General features: G+C 46.4%; 1 protein-coding gene across 2 annotated transcripts; it reads right to left on the bottom strand.

Annotated features, from left to right (window-relative positions):
* Positions 1-619: 619 nt before the first annotated feature.
* Prox2 (prospero homeobox 2) lies at positions 620-9,904 on the bottom strand. 2 transcript variants are annotated; one of them, XM_021223230.2, is made up of 4 exons: positions 8,612-9,904; positions 3,445-3,552; positions 2,060-2,254; positions 620-850 (listed from the first exon to the last, which is right to left on the bottom strand). In XM_021223230.2, the coding sequence occupies exons 1-4, from the start codon at positions 9,902-9,904 to the stop codon at positions 665-667; spliced, it is 1,782 nt and encodes a 593-aa protein (XP_021078889.1). In that variant the 3' UTR covers positions 620-664. The 2 variants fall into 2 exon arrangements, with proteins under 2 accessions (XP_021078889.1, XP_005086460.1); XM_005086403.3 differs by having other exon boundaries at positions 3,445-3,599; positions 8,659-9,904.
* Positions 9,905-22,613: the final 12,709 nt, after the last annotated feature.

Genomic DNA, 22,613 nt, shown 5'->3' with positions numbered 1-22,613 from the left:
TTCCTGTTTGAGATCCTGAGTGGCAGCACAAGTTCAGCTTACATGGTCATGGGTTCCTCCACACTCCTGACCAATCCAGTTCCCTGGCGGAAGGATCAGTGAGTTACCACGGTTCAAAATTTCTTGGTTTTATGTATTTGGTTTTTGGCTTTTCGAGGCAGGGTTTCTCTGTGTAGCCTTGGTTAACCTGGAACTGTAGACTAGGTTACTCTCTACCTCCTGGGTGCCACCACCACCTGGCTGAATCTCCTTTTAGAGTTGCAGAAATACCAGAAATTATCATCGTCAGAGCACTTGATGACAATGGCATTGGTTTTAAGTCTTCTGATGCCAAACTTGTGGTTTTTTGCCAGTATACGACTAGCACACCAATGGGCATAGTTAATTCACTGTGGTTAAGGTTAAGTCTTTGATGATTCTAGATAAGGAAACGAGTATTCAAAATGGTGATTATATCCATGGGAGGGGGTCCTCTTGTGCCCGACCGCTTACATGACTGCAGCTAGACTGTCAGTTATGACAGATCTTGGGCCATCCTGGGCCAGTCTGCTCATTTTATTTGATCGTCTGTGTAGCCAAGGCTGCCCAATTCCTCATCCTCCTGCCTCCACCTCCCAAGGATTGAAATTACAGGACATTGTACTTGGCCTCATTTTTTTTTCTCTTAACTTCGAAACAGTTCCTGGGGATAGTTGGAAGATTTGAGTATCTCTGGGATGTCACTGTCCAGTTTTGAAATAATTTTGTAAATGGGTTTCTTCCAGGAAGGATCTGTGTCTTTCCCTGCGGAGACAGCCTTGAAGAACTCCTGTAATGTCAAGGTGGCAATTTCCAAGAAGCAGTCTGGGACCTGCATCCCCAAAGACACCCCCAAGAAAAGGAGGAAATGAGGCTGGAAGTACCGGCACCAGGCAAGCCCTCTGGCAACGATGCCTGTTGCTGGCTTAGAGTATCCCTGCTCTGCAGCCCAAGACGGCCCTGTTCTCTTGTGAAGCACAGACCTTAGATGACCATCTAGAGAGACAGTCTTGGGAGCAAAGTACTGGAGACTTACAGGAGTTACTCATTCCACCAATTAGGCATGTTTTAGTAACTAAGCAGGAATGAATCGGAGGGAAATGAGAGGCTGGAGCGTTCTTTTCCCTGGACCTGCTGTGAGAAAGAGCTTCTGACTGCCATTCCCTACCCCACCATCCTGTAGGGCTCAGACCCCAAGGGCTTAAATCCCTGTTTCCAAAGCCATTTGAAGGGACTGGTCCAGGACCTTCACCCAAACTGGCACCATAGGAGATAGGATGTCCCACAGGTCTTCCAGATGCAGCTTGGGTGGGGAATTGCTGCCACTGCCTACAAATGATCATCCCCACATGGAAGGATAGAACAGTGCTGCGACCTCACACTGTCTCTAACCCTTTCCTCTCCCATAGATAGGCTTCAGTTTCCAAACGGAAACCAGTTATTGATTCTTGAAGGAATCAATAAACTCCTGTGATCACAGTGAGAAAAGCAAGAAGAAAGAAAAGCAGCCTGTGACCAGACACACTGGACACCTGCCACCAGCCGCCTACGAGCCTACCCATGCCACTTGACACTTAGGCTCTAAGGCACCACCATGCACCTTCATGGAGGCTCCAAGAGTTTGGAATTCTTCAGCCTTGTTATATCCAGAAAGAATTTGAATTTGCCACACATAAAGAACTGAGAGAATTCAAGAGCCATGTGTTAGTAAGGCCAGAAATTGTCAGAAAACCCAGGTGAAAAGTAGATGCTACACCACAGCCCAGCAATTGGTGCTACACCGCCTGGCATGGAGGCAAAAAGGTCAACAGTCTCTGTAACTTGGTGATTACAGAGTCCAGGATGGTAAAATCCTGGCCAACCAGGATTTGATCAGGCTGGCTGTGTTTGTTTCATCCACCTGTTGCTTGGAGGACGATTAGGAGGCTAGAATCTTTGTTGGTGATGCGGACATTGCTCTCTGGCTGCTGTAATTCTAAGTGACTTAAGGACACACAGGGCATGCTTTCAGAGAGCTGACCATTCAGAGAAATCATCTTACCTCAAAGTCATTCCCCTTGTTATAGTGTGTATTGAGAACTCGAAAAATCTCTGAGTCACGAAGAACCGCCAGCATTTTGGGGTTTGTGACACCATCTGAAATTGCTTGCCGCGCATACTTCTCCATCTGGATGTAATAAAACTCTCGGAAGTTGCTGAACCACTTGATCATCTGGGAGGTGATGCAGCGGTTGAACTGTGTGAACAAGGAGTTCATCAGGTCACACATTTGTCATGGGTGCTCACAATCTAATGTGAATGGCTTCAATCATCAACCATTTCTCCTTCAGAAAAGGGAGCCACAGGTGCTGGCCAACACTGTGCAGTTAGACTCAAAACTCCTACACTCACTAGAAAATAGAGTTTATGTACTAGACTTTTAGGCTATTGTCCATGTGTCTAAGCATGACTTTGGGTTGGGCCCCAGAGCCAGGAAGAGTAAGGGTCCAAAGGGGAATGGATGGTAAAGGTGTAGATCAGAGAGCAGATTCCTGACAACTGGAAATCTGAATCAGTGTCTGCCGTGGGGATTTACATGCTTGAGGTTTATCCAAAGTATTAAGAGCCCCTACCTCACAACTTAGAGTAGTGGATCTCAGAAACCACCTGTGGTACAGGCAGGGTTTGCTTCCAACATGCAGATTGATTTTCCTTACCAGCACACTTGGTCTGGATGTAAGTTTGATGTCTTATACATATTTTGAATGGGGATCAAACCCATGTCTTTATGCATACTAGACATGTGCTGCACCACTGTACCTATTTCCTTACTATTTTCATTCTTTAAAAAAAAAGATTTAGGTTAGGGCAATAGTCCAGTGGTAGAACTCTTGCCTTCCAGGCCCAAGGCCCTGGGTTCAACCCCCAGTTTTAAAAAACGTATTTTTATTTATGCGTGAGTGTTTTACCTGCATGTATGTCTGTGTACCACATGCATGTGTGCCTGCAGAGGCCAGAAGAGGGCATCAGGTCCCCTGCACCAGAATTAGAGATGGCAGTGAGCTGCCATGCAGGTGCAGGGACCCAAATCTGGATCTACTCCAGGAGCAATGCCATCCCTCCAGCCCCATTTATTATTTCTCAAAGGTCCCCACCAAAGAGTAATTACTAGACCAAAGAGTCCACTCAATACTATCATCCCCCCCCCCAAGCTTGCCATGCGCTTCTGGGTTATCTACTGCTCAAAGGCTAAGCATTCTGGAACCCCCAACCTTTTCATAGTATAAGGAGAGCCATGACTTTTCCAGACAGTCTCAGAACTGGAAATAGCACCAGTTCCATCAATAGCGTGAAGGGCAGTGAAGACCTAGGACTTGCCTCACACTGGGCAAAACACACAGCGACTGCGGAGTTATAGAGAGGCTGAGACACAATGTGTGACTTTACCTGAACATCAGGGAAGTAAGCTTTCAGGAGGTTGGAACTGGGGTACCGCGTGAAGAAAAACATGAGTTTGGCCTTCTTCAAGTGACCAGGGCTTAGGCCTTCCTGGATGTGCTTTGTGTCAAGGAAAAGAGCATCTGAAAACACCAGCTTGCCTTCTGTGCTGATGGCACATCCACAAACATGGGAAACACTTGTAAAACTCACCAGACTTTCTCCAAGACGTGGTAAGCACAAGCCCTACAGAGTGACACGGGACTGTAGAAGCAGGGATTCTCCATCTACCCAGGGAAAGCAACCTTTGTGCCAGGGGTGAGGGGGAGCAGCCTAAGCCCTTCCACTAAAACTACCTTAAAGATTATACTGAACCTATCTGCAGAGCCAAGCCAATGATGGCCTCTAAGAGATGTGAGCGTTTTGGTTGGGAAGGCAATAAATGGCCAAGTGACCCCAGTCTAAGCTGATTTTGTTAAGAGAAAATCATGAAGTTATAGATGCACAATTGTAACCTCAGTAATTGGGAAGTGGAGACAGGAGGATCAGGAGTTCAGGGTCACCCAGCCTGGGGAATTCATGAGACCCTGTTTCCAGATAATAATAATAAACCTGTTAATCAAATGATTCTGCCAGATTTTCCAAGTAACGATTGCCTGTTCTCTGTGGTTTCTGTTTTAGTTTTCTTTTTTTCTTGATTGAATGGGGAATTTGCTGTATTTTTCTTTTCTGGAAACAGATAGGATAAGCTGGAAGCCATCTGCATCGTTAAGTTGCACAATTTTCAAGCATCTTGGTATATGAAAGTCACATCTCATGGCTTGTATGGTACAGTACAGTATCCTGTAGCCTGCGTGCTTTTTCAGAACGGGATGGGAGAAGACAGCTCTGCCACAGACAAAGCACTTGGAAACCTCGGGTAGGGACTTGCGTTCAATTTCCTATCTAATAAGAGAGCAGTCACCTCAGTCTCCTGGCTAGCCAGGCAAAGTGTCAGCTCCCACCACGCCCTTCTCTGAAGACAAGTCTGTGTCCTGGGCTACATCTGCGCCCCACCTGGCACCTGGCACCTGGCAGAACTTACCGTTGTCTGCTAAGCTGCATCTCAGAAGCTTGGTTTCCTACGGTACCTTTCCTTACAGAATTAGGTCTTGCTCAGCCACTGTACAAACCCCTATTACAACTTTTACTACAAGTATTGTCTTCCCCACTGAGACTGTGAGCTCCCTGAGGGCAAGGGCTTGATCTTATCTCTGTCCCACATGTGCACCCCAGTGCCAGGATCACAGCAGATGTCCAGTAGATTCAGGTTCAAGGAGTGAGTGGATGGTCAACATTAGATCCAACATACATGTGGAAATTATTCTCCAAGCCACCCTTCCCCCGAAGGTGGATTTGCTGCTCTAACAATAGCGGGTCCTGTGGTGCTGCCCTCTAGCACACATGAGTGTCTAAGTTAGCAGGGACGGTCCTAAGACTGCTAAGGAGCATCCCACGAGTAACCTTGTAGCTGTAGGACAGCAATCACAGTAAGAAAAATCTGGTTATACAAAAGAAACCATATCTACTGAATGTAGATGGCCCAGGTGGCTAGTCTATGTGAAGGCCTCCATCCCTTGCCCCATTGGTTCATAAAGGCTGTGAAAATAATTCTGGATTTGGGAACCCAAAATCCTAAATTATGGTATTGATTTGGTCACCTATTAGCTGTATGATCCAGGGTAAGTCACCTACCTTCTCTGGGGTTCCTTTCTAAAATGTACAGTGGTTAAAAACTGTTTGGCCATTAGATCCAGGGTATGGAACCTGCATCCTCACTTGCCTGTTTTGTGACGTTGGACAAGTTTCTCCTTGCTCCTGCCTTTCAGATACCTGATCTTCAGCCATAGCCCTTATGTGAGACACAGGGCCAAATGGAGTTGTGAGTTCTTTTTTTTTTTTTTTTTTTTTTTTTGGTTTTTCAAGACAGGGTTTCTTTGTATTGTTTTGGAGGCTGTCGGTCCAGCCTAGCCTCGAACTCACAGAGATCCGCCTGCCTCTGCCTCCCGAGTGCTTTGATTAAAGGCATGCGCCACCACCGCCCGGCGTGAGTTCATTTTATAAAGGGTTAATGTAGGGCTGGGGAGATGGCTCAACAGTTAAGAGCACTGACTGCTCTTCAGAGACCAGGGTTCAACTCCCAGCACCCACATGGCAGCTCACAACTGTCTGTAACTCCAGTTACAGGGAATCTAACACCCTCATGCAGACATGCATGCATGAAAAATATCAATTCACATAAAATGTAAACAAAAGAGGCTAATATGGCAGCAGGGGCTGAATGGGAGAAAGTCTATAAATAGCCTCCAATAAGTTGTGCCACCAAGCAATATTCGATTGACCATGGAGCATTTGGGTGTGGCATGGTGTGATTGTGGGCATGTTTGTGTGATCTACCTGCCACAGAGAAAGCCTTCGAATATTGCCAATCGTTATTACCCTGCCTGGCTGCTAGGGATGTATGGTGCTGTGCACACTTCCTTTTAAAGAAGCCTACTTTGTGTGACTTTCATGGCCCATAGAGAGCAACAGTGCATACTACAGGCAGCAAGGGCAGGAGACAATTGAAGGAGAGGGTGACAGGACGCTCCCTGGGAGCCCCTGGTCATTGCAAAGTGCATCCACTGTGCTTTGACAGCAGAGTCAGAACTGGGCTGCTGGGTAGGACCCCAAACTTAAAGTTCGTCCTCATGTCCCCAGGCAGGGACAAGCATATGTAGGTGCCTAAAAGTATTAGTGATCTGAGGACTGTCTTCTGCTGGGGTTGAAGTTTTCCCATTGAAACAGAAGCTCGCCATTTCAGCCAGGGCAGCTGGCCTGCAAGCTCTCAAGCAGGGTCCACCTGTCTCTGCCATTGACTTACAGGCACCTGCAGCCCTGCCTGACTCTGTGTCTGTCTCTGTGTGTGTGTGTGTGTGTGTGTGTGTGTGTGTGTGTGTGTGTGTGTGTGTGTGTGTGTGTGTGTGTAGGCTGGAAACTACAACTCAGGCCTCATGTTTGAGAAGCAAGCACTCCTACCCACTGAGCCATCTATCCAGTCCCAAGAACCAGTCTTCTTAAGAAGGGTCTGTCCCCAGGTGGTGGCACACACCTTTACTGCCAGCACCTGGGAAGCAGAGGCAGGTGGACATCTTTGAATTCAAGGCTAGCATGGTCTACAGAGCTAGTTCCAGGATAGCCCGTGCTACACAAAGAAGCCCTGTCTTGAAAAACCAAAAATTAAAAATAAAAAAGAAGGATCGGAGGCCTGGTGGTGGTGGCTCACACCTTTAATCGCAGCACTTGGGAGGCAGAGGCAGGCAGATCTCTTTGAGTTCCAGTCCATCCTGGTCTACAGAGTGAGTTTCAGGACAGGCTCCAAAGTCACAGAGAAACCCTGTCTCAAAAAAAATTTTTTTAATACGGAGCCTAAGCCAGTGATAACTTATCAAAGACCCAACAGGTAGAATTTACCATTTCTAGTCTGGATAAAAATATCCTTATAACCCAAACAAAGAGGGAGTGGTGAAGAATAAAATGTTTCTTAACATTGCTTTAGTGTTTCTCTGCCTTCCAGGGAAACCTGAGCTTTGGGGTGTTCCTACCACAATGAACCAGCAGGGGGCACTCATAGCACTTAAGACACAAGGGCTGGCGCTGGCCCCCAGGGCTTAGAGCCTTGAAGCCACCAGGCAGACAGGATTGTTCACACCTGAACATAGGGCTTCAGATCCAGTAACCTGAAGGCTTCACGAGGTCAGTGAGAAGCTTCCCACCCACAGCTTGCTAAAAGTAACATCCAAAATCTGCTTTCTGGTACACTGGTCCTCCAAGATGCTTGCTGGAAAAGGTTCTAAACCCCTAAGAGAAGCTTTACTTCTGACTTGAGCATAATAAAAGCTCTGGGAAATCACACAGTTAAGAAACTAACCAGGAGCCACACAGAGAAACCCTGTCTCGAAAAACAAAGAAAGAGAGAGAAAGGAAAAGAAAAGAACCAAGTAGTTACCTGAGCTACATTTTCTTCTAACTTAACAATTTCCAGCTGGGCAGAAAATCTCCACTCTGGAGGCAGAGGCAGGTGTGAAGCTTTTATTTCAAGGCCAGTCTGGTCTACAGAGTGACTACACCCAGAGCTATACTGAGAAACACTGTCTTCCAAAACCAAAACAGAAAATAAAAGAAAGAAAAATAAAAAGAAAGGGGGGCCTCTCCTGATAATCATAAACATAGTACAGAAAGATTCAGACTGGCCTTGAACTCAGAGATCCACCTGCCTCTGTGTCCAAGTGCTGGGACATAGGTGACAGCTTTCTCTTAAGCTGAAAGTTTCTCATCCTTCCAGCTGCTTCTGAGGGGTTGATTCTCTGAGGGAAATTATCCTTTCACCCCTTAGTTCTTGGTCCCTTATGTATCATGACTATCTGGGCTATGCAGACCTTCTGTGTTTAGGACTAGGAGGTTTGGGGAGGCCATACCTCAGATGAGGTTACTCCTTTGACCCTCTCTGCCTGGGAGAATGGCAGCTGGTAGCCCAGTTATATAGTGTTCTGCCTTCTGTGGGGGCATTTCTCTTTGTTTTGGAAGTCCAATTGAGCTTATAAGCAAGCAAACAAAACCATGTCAGACCCAAAGGTACAAGTCAGTTATGGCAGAATCTGATGTTTCATAAAGTAAATGAACTGTCCTATCATATCTAAATCCTAGAATATGGTTTCCACTTGGTTATAAAACTAATAGGCGCCGGGCGGTGGTGGCCCACGCCTTTAATCCCAGCACTCAGGAGGCAGAGGCAGGCGGATCTCTGTGAGTTCGGGGCCAGGCTTGACCAACAGCCTCCAAAACAATACAGAGAAACTCTGTCTCGTAAAAACCCAAAAAAAAAACAAAACAAACTAATAGGCTTTGAGGCACAAGGAAGAAAAGCCAAAAGCATATTAAGTAAACCCTGAGAACCAGGCATGATAGCTCATACTTTTAATCCTACCACTTTGGAGGCTATAGCAGGAGAACTGCCAAGATTCAAGGCCAGATGGAGTATATTGTGAGTTCCAGGCCATTTCCTGTATAACATGGATATTTGTCCCCCACTTCCTCCTCATATTCTGCTTTTCCTGTTTCTCTGGGTGGTGACGCATTAACGACCAGTAAAGGATATGTGGATGGAAGAGAAAGAAATCATGTCAGCCATGCCCTGCAGCACACCCTGCTCCATCTTCACAGGGGGTAGGAGAGGCCGGCTTTCCAGGTGGACAGAGGTGAAAGACAGGGCGGGCTGCTGCTGACTCAAAACCCAAGGTTGCTGGGCGGACTCTGGGGAGGGGCGACTTTGGGACGAAACGTCCTGGGGAGGGCTGCCACTCCAATGGCCATCGGGCCCACGACCCAGAAGCTGGCTAAGAATCTGATTTTCCCACATGTGGGAAGGCACGGCTGTCAGCGGACAGTTTGCTAGGGGGCTCTGATATGGTTTGGGAACTGCTCTTGGAGAGACAGGACACATAGGAGAATCTAGAGGCGTAGCCAGTGATGAATTGCCCAAGGGAGCCCCCGCTTGCGGCTGGACCCTCCTAGGCAGGGTGGCAAGAGCTAATGGTTCCCTATGGGCACTTCTCCCTGGAGGTGAAGGCTGGCTTCTGCCCTCTGAGGCTAGCCCCTGGCAGCTCTGTTCCTGCCGGGTCAGGTGGTCTGGTGGGTCCAGTAGAACCTGTTGTAATACTGAGTCCACAGCCTGGGACACGGCCCTGTTTAGTTCTTTCCTTAGAGTCTCCACTAAAGCCCGAGGTCCAGAAGGATGGAGCATGGGTTCCTCCGCCTGCTGTTGAACCTCAGCGGTTCTGGGCTTTACTGCTCCATAGACGTCCTTGCTAGAACTCTGGTGGGGTTTTATCTCCACTGTCCAGGGGCTAGACAGGAAGCTGTTCCTCTGCTTTGCCCTTGGGGGGCTTCTCTGCTCAGTATCTCCCGGGCCCTGCGCTGGTGCTCTGGATTCAGTGGCCTGTAGGACATGTTCCTGCAGATGTCTTAGCTGTTGCTTCAATAGATGGAGCTGTTCCTTCACCCGGGTTCCCCTCTTTTTGGGCCCGCGATCCCAGGCAGGACCTGATTTCAGGGGACCCTGGTGCGTGGGAAGGCTCTGCTTCCTCTTCCGCTCCCGGGCTTTTTCAGGACAGCATGAGCTCTCCCTGGCTCGTGCACTGCCTGGCACCACGGGGCTAGGAGAGAGACACATGCCTCGGACAATCGTCTCTACTCTGGCCCTCTTTGCCTGGATGTGCTCATCCCAAAACCAGTCGGCATCAGCGAGACTGGAGCTGGGCAGCTGACCACTGGGAAAGGAGTCTCTGCCCAGCTCTGCTGTGGGTGGGCTTCTCTCGCGTTCCATGCAGGTTTCTGCCAGGTGGGTGCAGGTCTGGGACTGAGGAGAAAGCAAGACGGGAGGTAGATCCATCCCCTGCCTGCCCGGCTGCTTGTGCACAGCTCCCCGAAGGAGCTCGGGGCCTTTAAGAGCGTTGCTGAATTGAGCAGCCAGAGGTGTGCCAGACCGTGTTGAAGGTTCTGTCTCACACTCAGAGGGGAGAGAGTCAGCTGGCGATTCAGGAAGGCCAGGGCCACAGAACCTCTGCTGCAGACTCCTGAAATGAAAGACAGGAGGAAAACAACAGACACCAACTGCAGTGATGCTTTTCAAATTGAATATGCAAAGAAATCACCTTGGAAGCTTGAAAAAGCACAGATTTCAGTTCAGCCAATCTGGAACAGGCCAGGGATTCCGAGTTTCCAACTGGCTCCCAGACATATTCACTAGGGCCCCACTTTGAGAAGTTCCCAAAAGTGAAAGTCCTGGGGGCAGGGAGTATCTGTTGGGCAGAATAATAGTGATAGTAGGAATGTGGTGGTGTACACACTTAATCTCAGTGCTCACGAGGGAGAGGCATATGGATCTGTGTGAATTATAACCCAGTCTGGTCTACATGAGTGCCAGGACAGCCAGAGCCACAAAGTGAGACCCTGCCAAGTGGTGATGATGGAGGCCAGCTTCTCCTGGCCGAGGTCTTGGCCAGATTATACACAGGTTGAAGTCAAACTAAGCCTGGTCAGATCCAGAATGAGCAAGAGCAACAGAGTCACCTGGGAACTCATTTAAAATAGCACCGGGGTTGAGGGGGCGGCTGGAGAGATGGCTCAGAGGTTAAGAGTACTGGCTGCTCTTCCAGAGGTCCTGAGTGTTTACATGGTGGCTGACAACCATCTATAATGAGATCTGGTGCCCTTTTCTAGCCTGCAGGCATACATAAAGGCAGAATGAACACTATGTTCACAATAAATAAACATCTTTTAAAATAACAACAGACCAATAAGGACCCAAGCAGTGAATCTAAAGTAGCCCAGACTAGCTTTGAACTTACTATGTAGCTGAGAGTGACTCTGGACTTCTGATCCTCTTGCCTCTATCTCTAGAATGCTGAGACTATATGTGTGCCCTATACCAACTAAGTTACACCCCCGGATTTGGGATTTGTTTGGCTTTTTTTTTTTTTTGTGGTTTTTTGAGACAGGGTTTCTCTGTATTGTTTTCGAGGCTGTCAGTCCAGCCTGGCCTCGAACTCACAGAGATCTGCCTGCCTCTGCCTCCCGAGTGCTGGGATTAAAGGCGTGCGCCACCAACGCCCGGCCTTGTTTGGCTTTTGAGACAGTGTCTCACTATAGTTCATGCTGCCCTTGATCCTGAAATCCTGCTGCTTCAAGTGCCCAAGTATTGAGAGCTACTACACCTGAACCCAAGAATCTTATTTGAAACAAGTTTGAGTCATTGAATTTTAATGAAATGCTGCCCTGCATTGAGACCAGATGGTGTGTTTTTAGCTTAACTACTCCCCAACTACTTATGAAGCGCCTGCTTGTATCAGGCCTTCAGGGAGTGGAAGGGCTGGAAGGCTGGCTGTCGGGTTGCACCGTGTATCGAGGGTCGGTTGAAGAAAGAAGACACTCCAAGATGAAAATTTAAGTCTGTGTAGCAGCAGGAAGGTCCAGTCTCTTCTGATGGACTGAACCCGAACAGCCTTACACAGGTGTATTTATTAAGTGTTACACAAAGGATTTGCTCATACCAAGGCCCCTAAGCTAATTTACAAGTCTTACTAAAGGAGGGCATCACATGCCCCATGACTCTAGTCTTTATCGTGTACGGTTTGCAATACACAATAATACAAGAGCCTCAGGTGAGCCTGAGACATCAATGTCATGGGATGGCTGTAAAGCCCCTTCAGCAAAACAATCACTGTTTTCCACAAGGTTTCTTCAAGGTCAAAGGACTTCTTTTAAAAAAAAAAACAGATAGTGATTCTGCTAAACTTCTAGACAACTGATAGTCTGTGCTCAGGAACCTGTCGCTCTAGAAAGGAGAGCAGAAGTCTGCTTCTGGTGTGAAACCTGCTGTGAAGAAATCAGGAAAAGAGCAGAAATTGGGAGAAGAGATAAGAAGGGAGCTTGAACCACATACTGGCTGAAGAGATGGCTCAGAACCACATACTGGCCGAAGGGGCTTGAAGAGATGGCTCAGCTGTAAAGTTCTCACTACACAAGCACGAGGACCCCCAAATACTCACATAAAATCCAGTTACGGTGGTGTATATAATCCCACCCCTGGGGAGGCAGAGACAGGAGGAATTGGAGAACCTGGCTGGCCAGCCAGTCTAGCTGAAACTGTGAACTCCAGGTTCAATCATGCATGCACGTACATGCACGCACACACACAACTGTCCACATGGTGTTCATATTGTTTTATGAACTGTAAGCAATCTAAAGAGGATTTAAGTTTATGTTTAGTGTGTGTATTTTGTAAGCATATGACAGACATAAGCGGTGTGAGGATCTCAGGATTCTGGTACCTGCCAGTGAGAGGCTCAGGACCAGGCCCTTCAGACACCAAAGGATGACTGTGCTTTTTCCAGCTCCTTTAAGCACCTGTCACAGAGCCCTGTTCATGAAACAAAGCAAGCCTTTAATCCCAGCATGTGAGATGCAGAGACAGGCCACTCTGATCTGCATAATGAGTTCCAGGCTAGCCAGGGTTATATGTGAGACCCTATCTAAAAAAAAAACAAACAAACAAACAAAAACAAAAAAAACTTTTGTTGTTGTTGTTTTTGTTTTTCAAGACAGGGTTTCTCTGTGTAACAGCTCTAGCTGTCCTGGAACTCGCTCTGTAGACAAGGCTGGCCTCAAACTCACAGAAACAAGCTTGCTTCACATGTCAATCCTAGCTCCCTCTCCCTCCCTTCCTCCCTTGCCCCTCCACCAGCCCCCCAGTCCCTCACCCAATCTCCACACCGTTCTCCAGGGAGGGTGAGGCCCTCCATGGGGAATCTCCAGGGTCTGTCATGTCATCCAGGGCAGCGCCTAGGCCCTCCCCCATGTGTCCAGACCGAGAGAGCATCCCTTCATGTGGAATGGGCTCCCAAAGTTTATTCGTATGCTGTGGTAAATATTAAAAAAAATAAAAATAGATGACTTGGAAAATTAGCAGAAAGCTGAAGACAGATAGATGGATTAACTGAGCAGAGAACTGTACACAGCCTTTGCCAAATCTCTTCATGGTGTACTTAAAGTGCTGTATCGCTCCTGAGGTCCCAGGCGTCTGTCTGTATGCTCCCCAAGGCACTACTAGGGTAAAGGACAGCAACATGGAAACAGGTTGGTTGGTTTCGTGTGCATATGCATTTTGTTTTGCTTTTGATTTTTTTGTTTGTTTTGAGACAGACTCTCACTATGTTACTCTAGCTAGCCTGGAACTTGCTATGTACAGCAGGCCGGCTTTGAACTCACAAGACATCCACCTGCTGATACCTCCCATGCTGGGATTAAAGGAGTGCACCTCCACACTGGGACACAGTGGTTTTTTTTAAGCATTTGTTCATTTATTGGGGTGGGAGGAAAGGAGCATTCAATGGCACACAATGAAAGTCAGAGGACAGCTCAAAGGAGTCAGCTCTCTCCTTCCACCGAGTGGCTCTTGGGGATTGAACTCTGATCACCAGGCTTAGCAGCAAGCTCTTTGCCTACTCAACCATCAGCCCAAGGCCAGAGTGTGTTTAGTGAAGCAACAGGGAACAGAGACACTCTGAGGCCGAAAACCGGAAACCCAGCTAGGCTCTATATGGTCAGATGGTCAGAGATGTTCACAGCCACATCTGCAGGACCGTCAGGGCAACAGGACATCTGTGTGTGCATGGAAACAAGACATCTGTGTGTGCTGAGAAACTAGCGGCCTTGGGCCAAGTCCAGAGTGCCGTCCAGAGCCTCTGTCTGGCTGAGCACAGCTGAAACATTGATGCTGTTTGTTTGAAAATTAACTAATAGTAATATGTAATGGCACCGCAACAGATGCAGTCATCACGACCTCAGAAACAGCCTCGTTGCTCTCCCGAGATTGTGAAAAATGGGAGCTCATCTTACTCCCCAAATATAGAAAAGTATCAGGAAGAAAAGTAAAGGACTTGTTGTCTCTTGAAGAAAATCCACCATGACCATTTGGATGTGCTTCGGTTTTCCCCCCAAACTATTTTCCCTGTGTATGAGAAATTTGCATACATCTCTTATAATAGTGTCATTTTGAAAATCAAAATGGTAGTACAGATATAATTCTGTAGCCTCCCTTTTCCTCTTTCATGCTAATTAACACCAATTTCAACAATACCACAGAAGCTGATGGTAATTATATATTAGTTACATATAATGAATATTATATGTTAATAAAACGTGTTAATATAATTTATTTTTAAGTTCTCTCTCTTGTGGAGGGTGGGCTTTGAGACAGGGTTTCTCTGTAGCTTTGGAGCCTTCCCTGGAACTAGTTCTGTAGACCAGGTTGGCCTCGAACTCACAGAGATCCACCTGCTTCTGCCTCCCCAGTTCTAGGATTAAAGTCCTGAGTCACTGCGCCTAGCTTTAACATTTTTTATTTTTAGATGTATTTAATTTTATGTGTCTGAGTGTTTTGTCTGTGTGCCATATACCTGCCTGGTGCCTGTGGAGGTCAAAAGAGATCATTAGGGCCTGTGGAACTGGAGTTACAGCCAGTTGTGAGCTGCCATGTGTGAGGGGGGCAGAAACAGGAGAATGGGTGAGGCTTCTGGCTTAACCAAGAAAACATGAGACCTCTGCCTCAAATCAAAAAAACGGAGAGTGATGGAGGGTGACATCCAAAGCCCTGTTCTGATCTTCAGGCGCACACACAACAGGGGCCTAGAGAGAAAGAGGTGTGAGAGGGTGGTGGGAAGGTAAACGAGCTATGTAAAATATAAGGGAATCTCACAATAAAAACCATTATGTTTGCGAACTAAAAAATAATAAAAATAAATATTGATAAATAACACAACTGGAAACTTCTGCTTTTATTTAACATCTGCATTTGCAACAGGCATGGTGGTGAATGCCTTTAATTCCAGCACTCCGGAGGCAGAAGCAGAGATGGGTGGGTCTCAACGAGAGGTCTGCATAGTAAGTTCCAGGCTCTACATAGTGAGACCCTGTCTCAAAAAACAAGCTAATAAAAGCTAATAAAAAAGGTAAGATTTGTATGGGAAGCTATACTAGCTGGGAACAGGGTCTTATAGGGGAAGACTATTTTTCATTGGTTCTTAGTGTGAACACAAAACTGCTCTAAGGGACGGCTCAGTGGTTAACAGCACTGGCTGCTCTTCCAGAAAACCTAGGTTCAATTCCCAGCACCCACACGGCAGCTCACAACTGTCTGTAACTCCAGTTCCAGGGAATCTGGCATCCCACAGAGACACAAGTACAGGAAAAACACCAATGCACATACAATAAATAATCATTTAAGAAATAAATTACATACAGTTGAGGAGATGGCTGAGTGGATAAAGTACTTGCTGTTCTGTGAGAAAAATAAGGAAGAGAAGGAAAATATCTTCTGGCCTCCATACACGTCCTCATGGGCAAGCACACTGCACACATATGCACACACATCCATACAACTAACATGTGTACACATATGTGCTTATATATACGGTGTGTGTGTGTGTGTGTGTGTGTGTGTGTTGTGTGTGTGTGTGTGTGTGTGTGTGTGATATATTTAAAACAATAACCTTCCGGGCTGGGTTTTGGCTGAGTTGGTACAGCGCCTGTCTAACCTGCATTAGCCGTGGGTTCCATGAAACCCAGGCGTGGTGAGACACAGCTGTAATCCCGCATCCAGGCGGTGAAGGAAGGAGGATCACAAGTTCAATATCACAGCACTGGGGAGGCAGAGGCAGGCGGATCTCTGTGAGTTCAAGGCCAGCCTGGTCTACAGAGCGAGCTCCAGGACAGCCAGGGCTACACAGAGAAACCCTGTATTGAGAAGAAGAAAAAAGTGTTCAAGGTCATTCTCACTATTTAGCAAGTTCAAAGCCAGCTGTGCTAAATGAGACCTTGTTCCAAAACACAAACTCCCTTCATTTTTCTCTCATATCACATATCTCTAGGTTCCAGACATTTTTTAAATAGAGAAACAAAATTAGCTTACATGCCAAGCATGAAACAGAATGGGTGAAATAATGGGACATTTACAGAGAATTTTTACAGCTAAAAAGTGGCCGGGCGGTGGTGGCACATGCCTTTAATCCCAGCACTCAGGAGGCAGAGGCAGGTGGATCTCTGTGAGTTCGAGGCTGGGCTCAACCAACAGCCTCCAAAACAATACAGAGAAACCCTGTCTCGTAAAAACCAAAAAAAAAAAAAAAGTGTAAAATGCAGCTGAGGTTGAACATCAAGTAAATGGTAGACAAAAGAGAGGTCACACTCATTTCCCTTGCAGCTGATGAGCGGGAGCTCGCCGACAAGCTGTAAAAAGGAACATCTGGAGTCGCAGCTTCCCCAGCTGCTCCCATATACTCCAGCGGCCCTTCTCCCCTGAGGCTGTGCCCTCCTCTCCAATATCCCTGGCAGTCTCCCAATCGCTCTGCTCCAGTGGGGCAAAAGGAAGGGATGGCTGCCCACGGGGCCAGCTCAGGAGTGAGCAGCTCCACTCAGGCTATATCTCCCTTCTGTGGGCAGGGGAACCAGTGGATAAAGCAGATGGGTTCTTGGGAGTCCTCAGGTGAAGGGCACCATGGAAAGTCTGAGAGATGTTATCTTGTTAGCATCACTGTCGCTGAAGCTAAATCCAAATTTATACAAGAAAATGTATTCTAACTTCACTCGATAAAGCTGTATTGCCATTTCCCTGTTAGGACAAATTAGGGTTTGCCTTTGCAAATTCTACTTTGCCCATTCCTTCCCTTGACCTGGTTATATTCCAACCATACTAGCCTTGTGTCTTGGTAGTTCCAACCACAATTCCATTAAGAGAAATAGGGAGCAAAGTATCTTACCCTATGCAGAAGGCCTAAAGATTCTCCATTGGTGATTAATTTACAACAATGACCACTCATCGGGATTTATATGAATGCCTTTTTCCTTCACCCATTGTATACCTAATAAGCCTCTCACCTAAATACCCAAATACCAGCACAACTAACTGTAGCTGCCAAAATAGGACCCATTAGGGTGGCACATCCCAAGGGTAGCCTATAGTGAGGTGTCTCCACACATAACCTGATCTCTGTGTCTTTCTCCACAGTGAGAGGCCCCTTGCATTGTCCCCACTCTGAAGCACTTGTGAGTGGCAGGAATGAGAAAGGGGATCGTACTGCCAGGCCTTTCTGCACAGCCCTATCCATAGGCAGGCTGGGACCCAACTGGGTGAGAAGTCTAGTGGCCTGAGGCTTTGTGGGCCGTGAATTATGGAGGGATTAAGGCTCCTGGGTTTACATCAGAATGGTTAACTGTCTAGTAATCTTATGCAAGTCCTGCCTTCCTGCTTAGTATTTTCATCTATAAAACAGGTTGACAGTAGTCAGCCCCCTAAGCTCTGGGTAAGGGCACCATGTGGTGGTCACTCACGGCCAGGGCCAGGGCTGGGAACAGACACCTCTTCCACTGCAGTTTCGTCTTCCCTATGGTGGGTCAGGGACTCCCCCCACCCTCACAGACACAGAGATGTGACACCTGCATGGTCATAAGGAGTGACCAATACAGAGATTTCCCAGACTTTTAAACATTGTCCATTAACAAAATGAAAAGAGGGGAAAAAATGGGACCATTGAGAGAATGCTGACATTTTATTTTGAAGGTAAGGGTACAAAAAAATAAGCATTTAAAATATTGTAATCTTTTATAATCTAGTTTCCAGAAAGGAAAAATGTTTACCATCCTGTGTGTGGTAAGGATGACAAAAGGCGTTACATACAGATAAACTTGGCTGGGGGGAGATGTTTGTTCTGCCTTTGTTATTTCCCTGAAAACTGATGAGAGAAAGCATCACAGAACTTGGATCATCATTGCCCTCAACTCTACAGCATCCAGAGAGGCGGAGTGACATGTCCTTGATATGGAACTAGGAAAACAGCTCTGGACACCAGAGATGGTTTTATGTGACTGCACAAGAGTCTAGGATAGAAGTAGGGGTTTGGCTCTGCCCTCAGGAACTGGCCCAAAGCGGTACTTTCTGATGATTCCAGTTTTCTAAAATGGGGGCATGATAATCATCTACTCACAAAGAAATGGTACAAGACCCTAGCAAAGGAAGACCTTCAATTTGTCCCAGATACTGGATATTGAGTAGCTTGAGGGAGTAAACCGTCTCCGTGTCTGGAATTCATTTGAAAATATTTAAGTAAAAATAAAATAAATAGATAAAGCAAATATAACAGTGTAATAACAATAAGTTAATATTTGAAAATTTTCATTACAAGCATTTAATAACAACAGCAACAACAATAATAATAATGGACTCTATCGAGGCAAGTGGAAGGGATGGCATTACTTACTGAAAAGTCTTCAGGGAGGTTTGATGCCCATTAGTGTAGTTATCCGGTCTTCATCAGCCTTGGGCAGACAGAGCCAGGGTCAGGAAGCGAGTTTTGGTTTCCTGTCTTCCTCCCCAAGTCGGCCAGGTGTTGTAGCTGGGTTGGGGGAGCCTTCTGGCCCTTCTCAATGCAAGACAATATCTGTCAGACCCAACCCTATTGGGGACAGTGGGCTGCTTAGCATAGCCAACCAGCATGGGGGGCTTATGAATATGCAAATCAGAGCCCCCGAGCTGGTTGGCTAACCCCTGTCATTTCCCACCCCTGTTGCAAATTGGTTCTCTGAAAGCCAGCTCAGAGGGTTTCTTGAAATGCCATCTTTTCCATCCTTGCTAGGAATTTACAGAACCCTTTGAAGGTTTGGAGCGTGCGCTGCTCAGCTTCCCCACGACTCTTTCCTCAGCTCCTGACCTCTGTCTCCAAGTTCCGTGGTGAGACACCTCCAAAGTGGTCATCTTCAGACCCCTCCAGCAACCTCAGGAGTCTGAAATCTACCTAGCATCAAAATCTGGCACCTCAGATCTCAGGAAGAACAGGCTTCGAGGCCTGACGGTGCAGAAGAAGGTGGAGCATAGTTAGGGAGGCTGATTGCTGACCCGGAGGTCCATTTTTGATAGAGTTGATATGAACCTGTTTATACCCAAATCATCACCCGGAATTTTACATTTTTCTCCACTTCAGCTTTGGAAGGGAATGTTGTAAAATGCAGCAATGAAAATCAGTGCACCAGGCTGATGGCTCCACCGGTAAGAGCGTTCGCTGCCTTTCCAGAAGTCCCAGGTTCCATCCCTAAATAGAATTTTAAAATCTTAAAAAAGGAAGAACATCAATACAGGATAGTTCATCCTATCAGCATGAATTAATCCTCAAAACATGATGTGGAGAGAAAAACAGTCTTAGAGTGGTACAAGAACTGTGATTCCATTTCTAGTAAGTTCAAAAGTAACTCCAAAAGGGTCTGGATTTTCACTATAGATAAATCTAATCATTACTTTAAATTGTAGCTGTGTATATCAGTAGGTGAAATCTGGGTGTCATTGATTATACACAGTGACTCTATATGGCTGTAGTCCACATTTTAAAGGAGTCCAGAGGGGAAGGACAGTTTATATAGTCCCATCCAGTAATACACACACACACACACAAAGATGGGAAAGCATGGTTCAGAGCACATTCACAAATACTAGAGGATTTGAGGTGATGAGAAAGAACATTATGCGTGTTATTCAAGGTGAACTGACCACTGATTGGAGTTTCCTACTAATGGAACTAGTCAATCCTTTTTACAACCATAACATTTTTGTGAAATTTGAAAGTGTGCATTTTCCCTAATTTAACAATGAACTAAATCATGTGTATGTAAATGCATATTGAGACTATAGTGTAAACTTGAACCCAGAACCCTGAACCCTGCTGCCACTTGCATTTATGAGCACATGTCCCTACAGGCCAGTGGTTCTTAACCTGTGGGTCGTGACCCTTCGGGGATCCAACAACTCTCTCACAGGGGTCGCCTAAGACCATCAGAAAACACAGATATTTACATTATGACTCATAGCAGTAGCAAATTTATAGTTATACAGTAGTAACAAGAATAATTTTTGGTTGGGGTCACCACAACATGAGGAACTGTATTAAAGAATCGCAGCATTAGGAAGGTTGAGAACCACTAGTCTGTAGGCAGTGCTGTGTCTAGAGGCTCCAACCAGAAGAATGTACTACCTCATAGGATTGTACCTTGCAGACCACAGAAGACAATTCCAATCTTTATTCTCTGGGAAGGGCTTTCATGCAATCATGTACAAATGTATTCCTATTGTTAAAAACATTTTTGACAGTACTGGGGATTAAATTTAAGGTATTTTGCATGCTAGGATTGGGTAAACAGTCTACGCTGAGATATATTCCCAGTCTACTCTCTTTTTTGAGGAAGGACCCTGCTACATGGCCCAGGCTGGCCTTGAATCCATAACCCTCTTACTTCAACATTCTTAATTCTTGGATTATAAACCTGTGTGAACATGCCCAGCCTAAGACTATAAAATCAAGGATGAGCTGGGCGGTGGTGGTACACACCTTTATTCCCAGCACTCAGAAATCGGAGGGAGGCAGAACTCAGTGAGTTCGAGGCCAGCCAGGGTCTACAGAGTGAGTTCCAGGACAACTAAGGCTACACAGAGAAACCCTAACTTGAAAAACAAAAGAACAAACAAACGAACAAAATCAACGATGAATTTGGGTGATCACTAAAATTCTAAGATATATGCTTGCCACATCATACCTAAGCTTGAGCTTCTAAACACAGAGAAGGATCTCAAAAGTTAACCATAAAAACCACGAAAGACTTAGGTAACTATGGGTGGAGAGGCTGGGGTGTATCTCAGTGACAGAGTGCTTACTTAGCATGCATGAAGTGTTAGCACAAAACCCAAATCCCCGAAAGTATTGAGCAACTGTCTAAGGGATGTTGGCAGCAACCTCTGCAGCTAGAGATTGACATATCTCCCGGCTATTGTTCTTGTGTTCCTCAGCGGTGTTGTGAGCATAGAAGTATTTAGTCATTTCTCAATTACTTATTGACTAACTACTCACTGTGCACTGTGCTATGAGCAGACGATTCAGAAAAGCAGAGAATGGTCTTTGTTTCCCCCAGCTTAGCCAATAGAGGTGACAGGTTTGTTGGTGTTTTTTAGACTTTATTATTTTTAATTATGGGTGTCTGTTCTGAGGGACTATGCAGGTATGCATGGAGCCAGAGGATTTGGATTGCCTGGAGCTGGAGATAAATGTGGTTGTGAGCCACCTGGTGTGGGTGCCAGAAACAGAACCCTGGTCCTCTGGAAGAGTAATGAATGCTCCTAGTCGCTGAACCATCTCTCTGACCCCAAGACAGACAGTTTTAAATAAGTCATTACAGGTCATCCAAACTTAGAAGCACACCAACCCTGAGACTGTTTCATACCCCTAGACACTCCCCTTACGCTGCCCTTTAAGATCCTGCCTCGAGGTTGCTCAGGACCTTTTCTCCAGCCATCCGCCATGGTGGCGGGGTGAAGGACCCGAGGTAATGGGTTTAGCTCGTTAAATAATTTTAATAAAAGATTCTTTGCATGGAAATGGGCCTCTTGGTGATTTGGGGGTTCAGAATTTGGGCACCACAAGCGACACAGACACAGTACTTTGGAAGTATGAAGTACCTGCTCACTCTGCCAGAGGGGGATAGGAAAGGATGTGGCGTGAACTAGCGCACGGGGCAATGGCAGCAGTGAATTATGACTAAGACTCAGCATCTGCGAATGTGAGGATGAAGATCAGAACTCAGAAGCCAGATTATCAGCGGCCGGGCTAGCTAGGAGTGTGCGCTTTATAGCCAGGCAGAAGCAACTGGAAGACTTTGAACAGGGGAGTGGCAGGGTTAACTTCGTACTTTTTAGAAGGATGTTAGGCAGGGTTGGGGAGGCAGGGTGAAGAAAGTGAAAGCAGAGACCGAAGCCTGCTCAGGCAGCTTTAAAACCAGCCAGCTGAAGGGTATCGAAGGCCCAATGATGAGCAGCAGCTGGGAGCAGATGACTTGCAGGTAGATCCCAGGGCATGTCTCCAGGGTTTAGCAAGTGAAGGCCATTTGAAGCTCTTGAGAATTAGGCAAGATAACTCAAGTAAAACAAACAAACATCAACGGGCACTAGGTGGTTCATTCGTTTGTTCCTTCATACATTAGCTTGTTATTTATGCAGCTGAAGCTCATGGAATGCCTCCTGTATTAGGAAGTCAGGTTTGTAGGCCTAGGGAAGCAAATCAGGAGGGGGAAGGGATGCCAAGTGTTTTCACTGTAGGGCAATGGGCAGAATGGTATACCCAAAGCTGGGGAATGGGAAGCCTACACATGTTTGTTTTATACAACTTACGCCAGAACTGAACAAAACAATGCAACCCCCGTAAGAATAGCATGTTTCACTTTCAGAGTTGGGTAACAGATGGCTTCCAGAATCACAGGATGGGTGGAGAACAGTTAGCTTGGCTGGAGAGTTTTCATAGGGACCGGAAAAGATCAGGAGATGAATACAGTGAGGCTACCGATGAAGTCTTTCAGCTCCTAACACAGCGGTTCTCAACCTTCCTAATGCCGCGCCCTTCAACAGTTTAGTTCCCCATATTGTGGTGACCCCCAACCATGAAACTATTTCTGTTGCTACTTCCTAACTGTGATCTTGCTGCTGTTAGGAGTCGTAATGTAAATACTTGATATGC

The sequence above is a fragment of the Mesocricetus auratus genome, unplaced genomic scaffold (genome assembly GCF_017639785.1).
Source record: "Mesocricetus auratus isolate SY011 unplaced genomic scaffold, BCM_Maur_2.0 Super-Scaffold_15014, whole genome shotgun sequence".
Lineage (NCBI taxonomy): Eukaryota > Metazoa > Chordata > Mammalia > Rodentia > Cricetidae > Mesocricetus > Mesocricetus auratus.
This window is presented reverse-complemented; position numbering and strand designations above follow the sequence as displayed.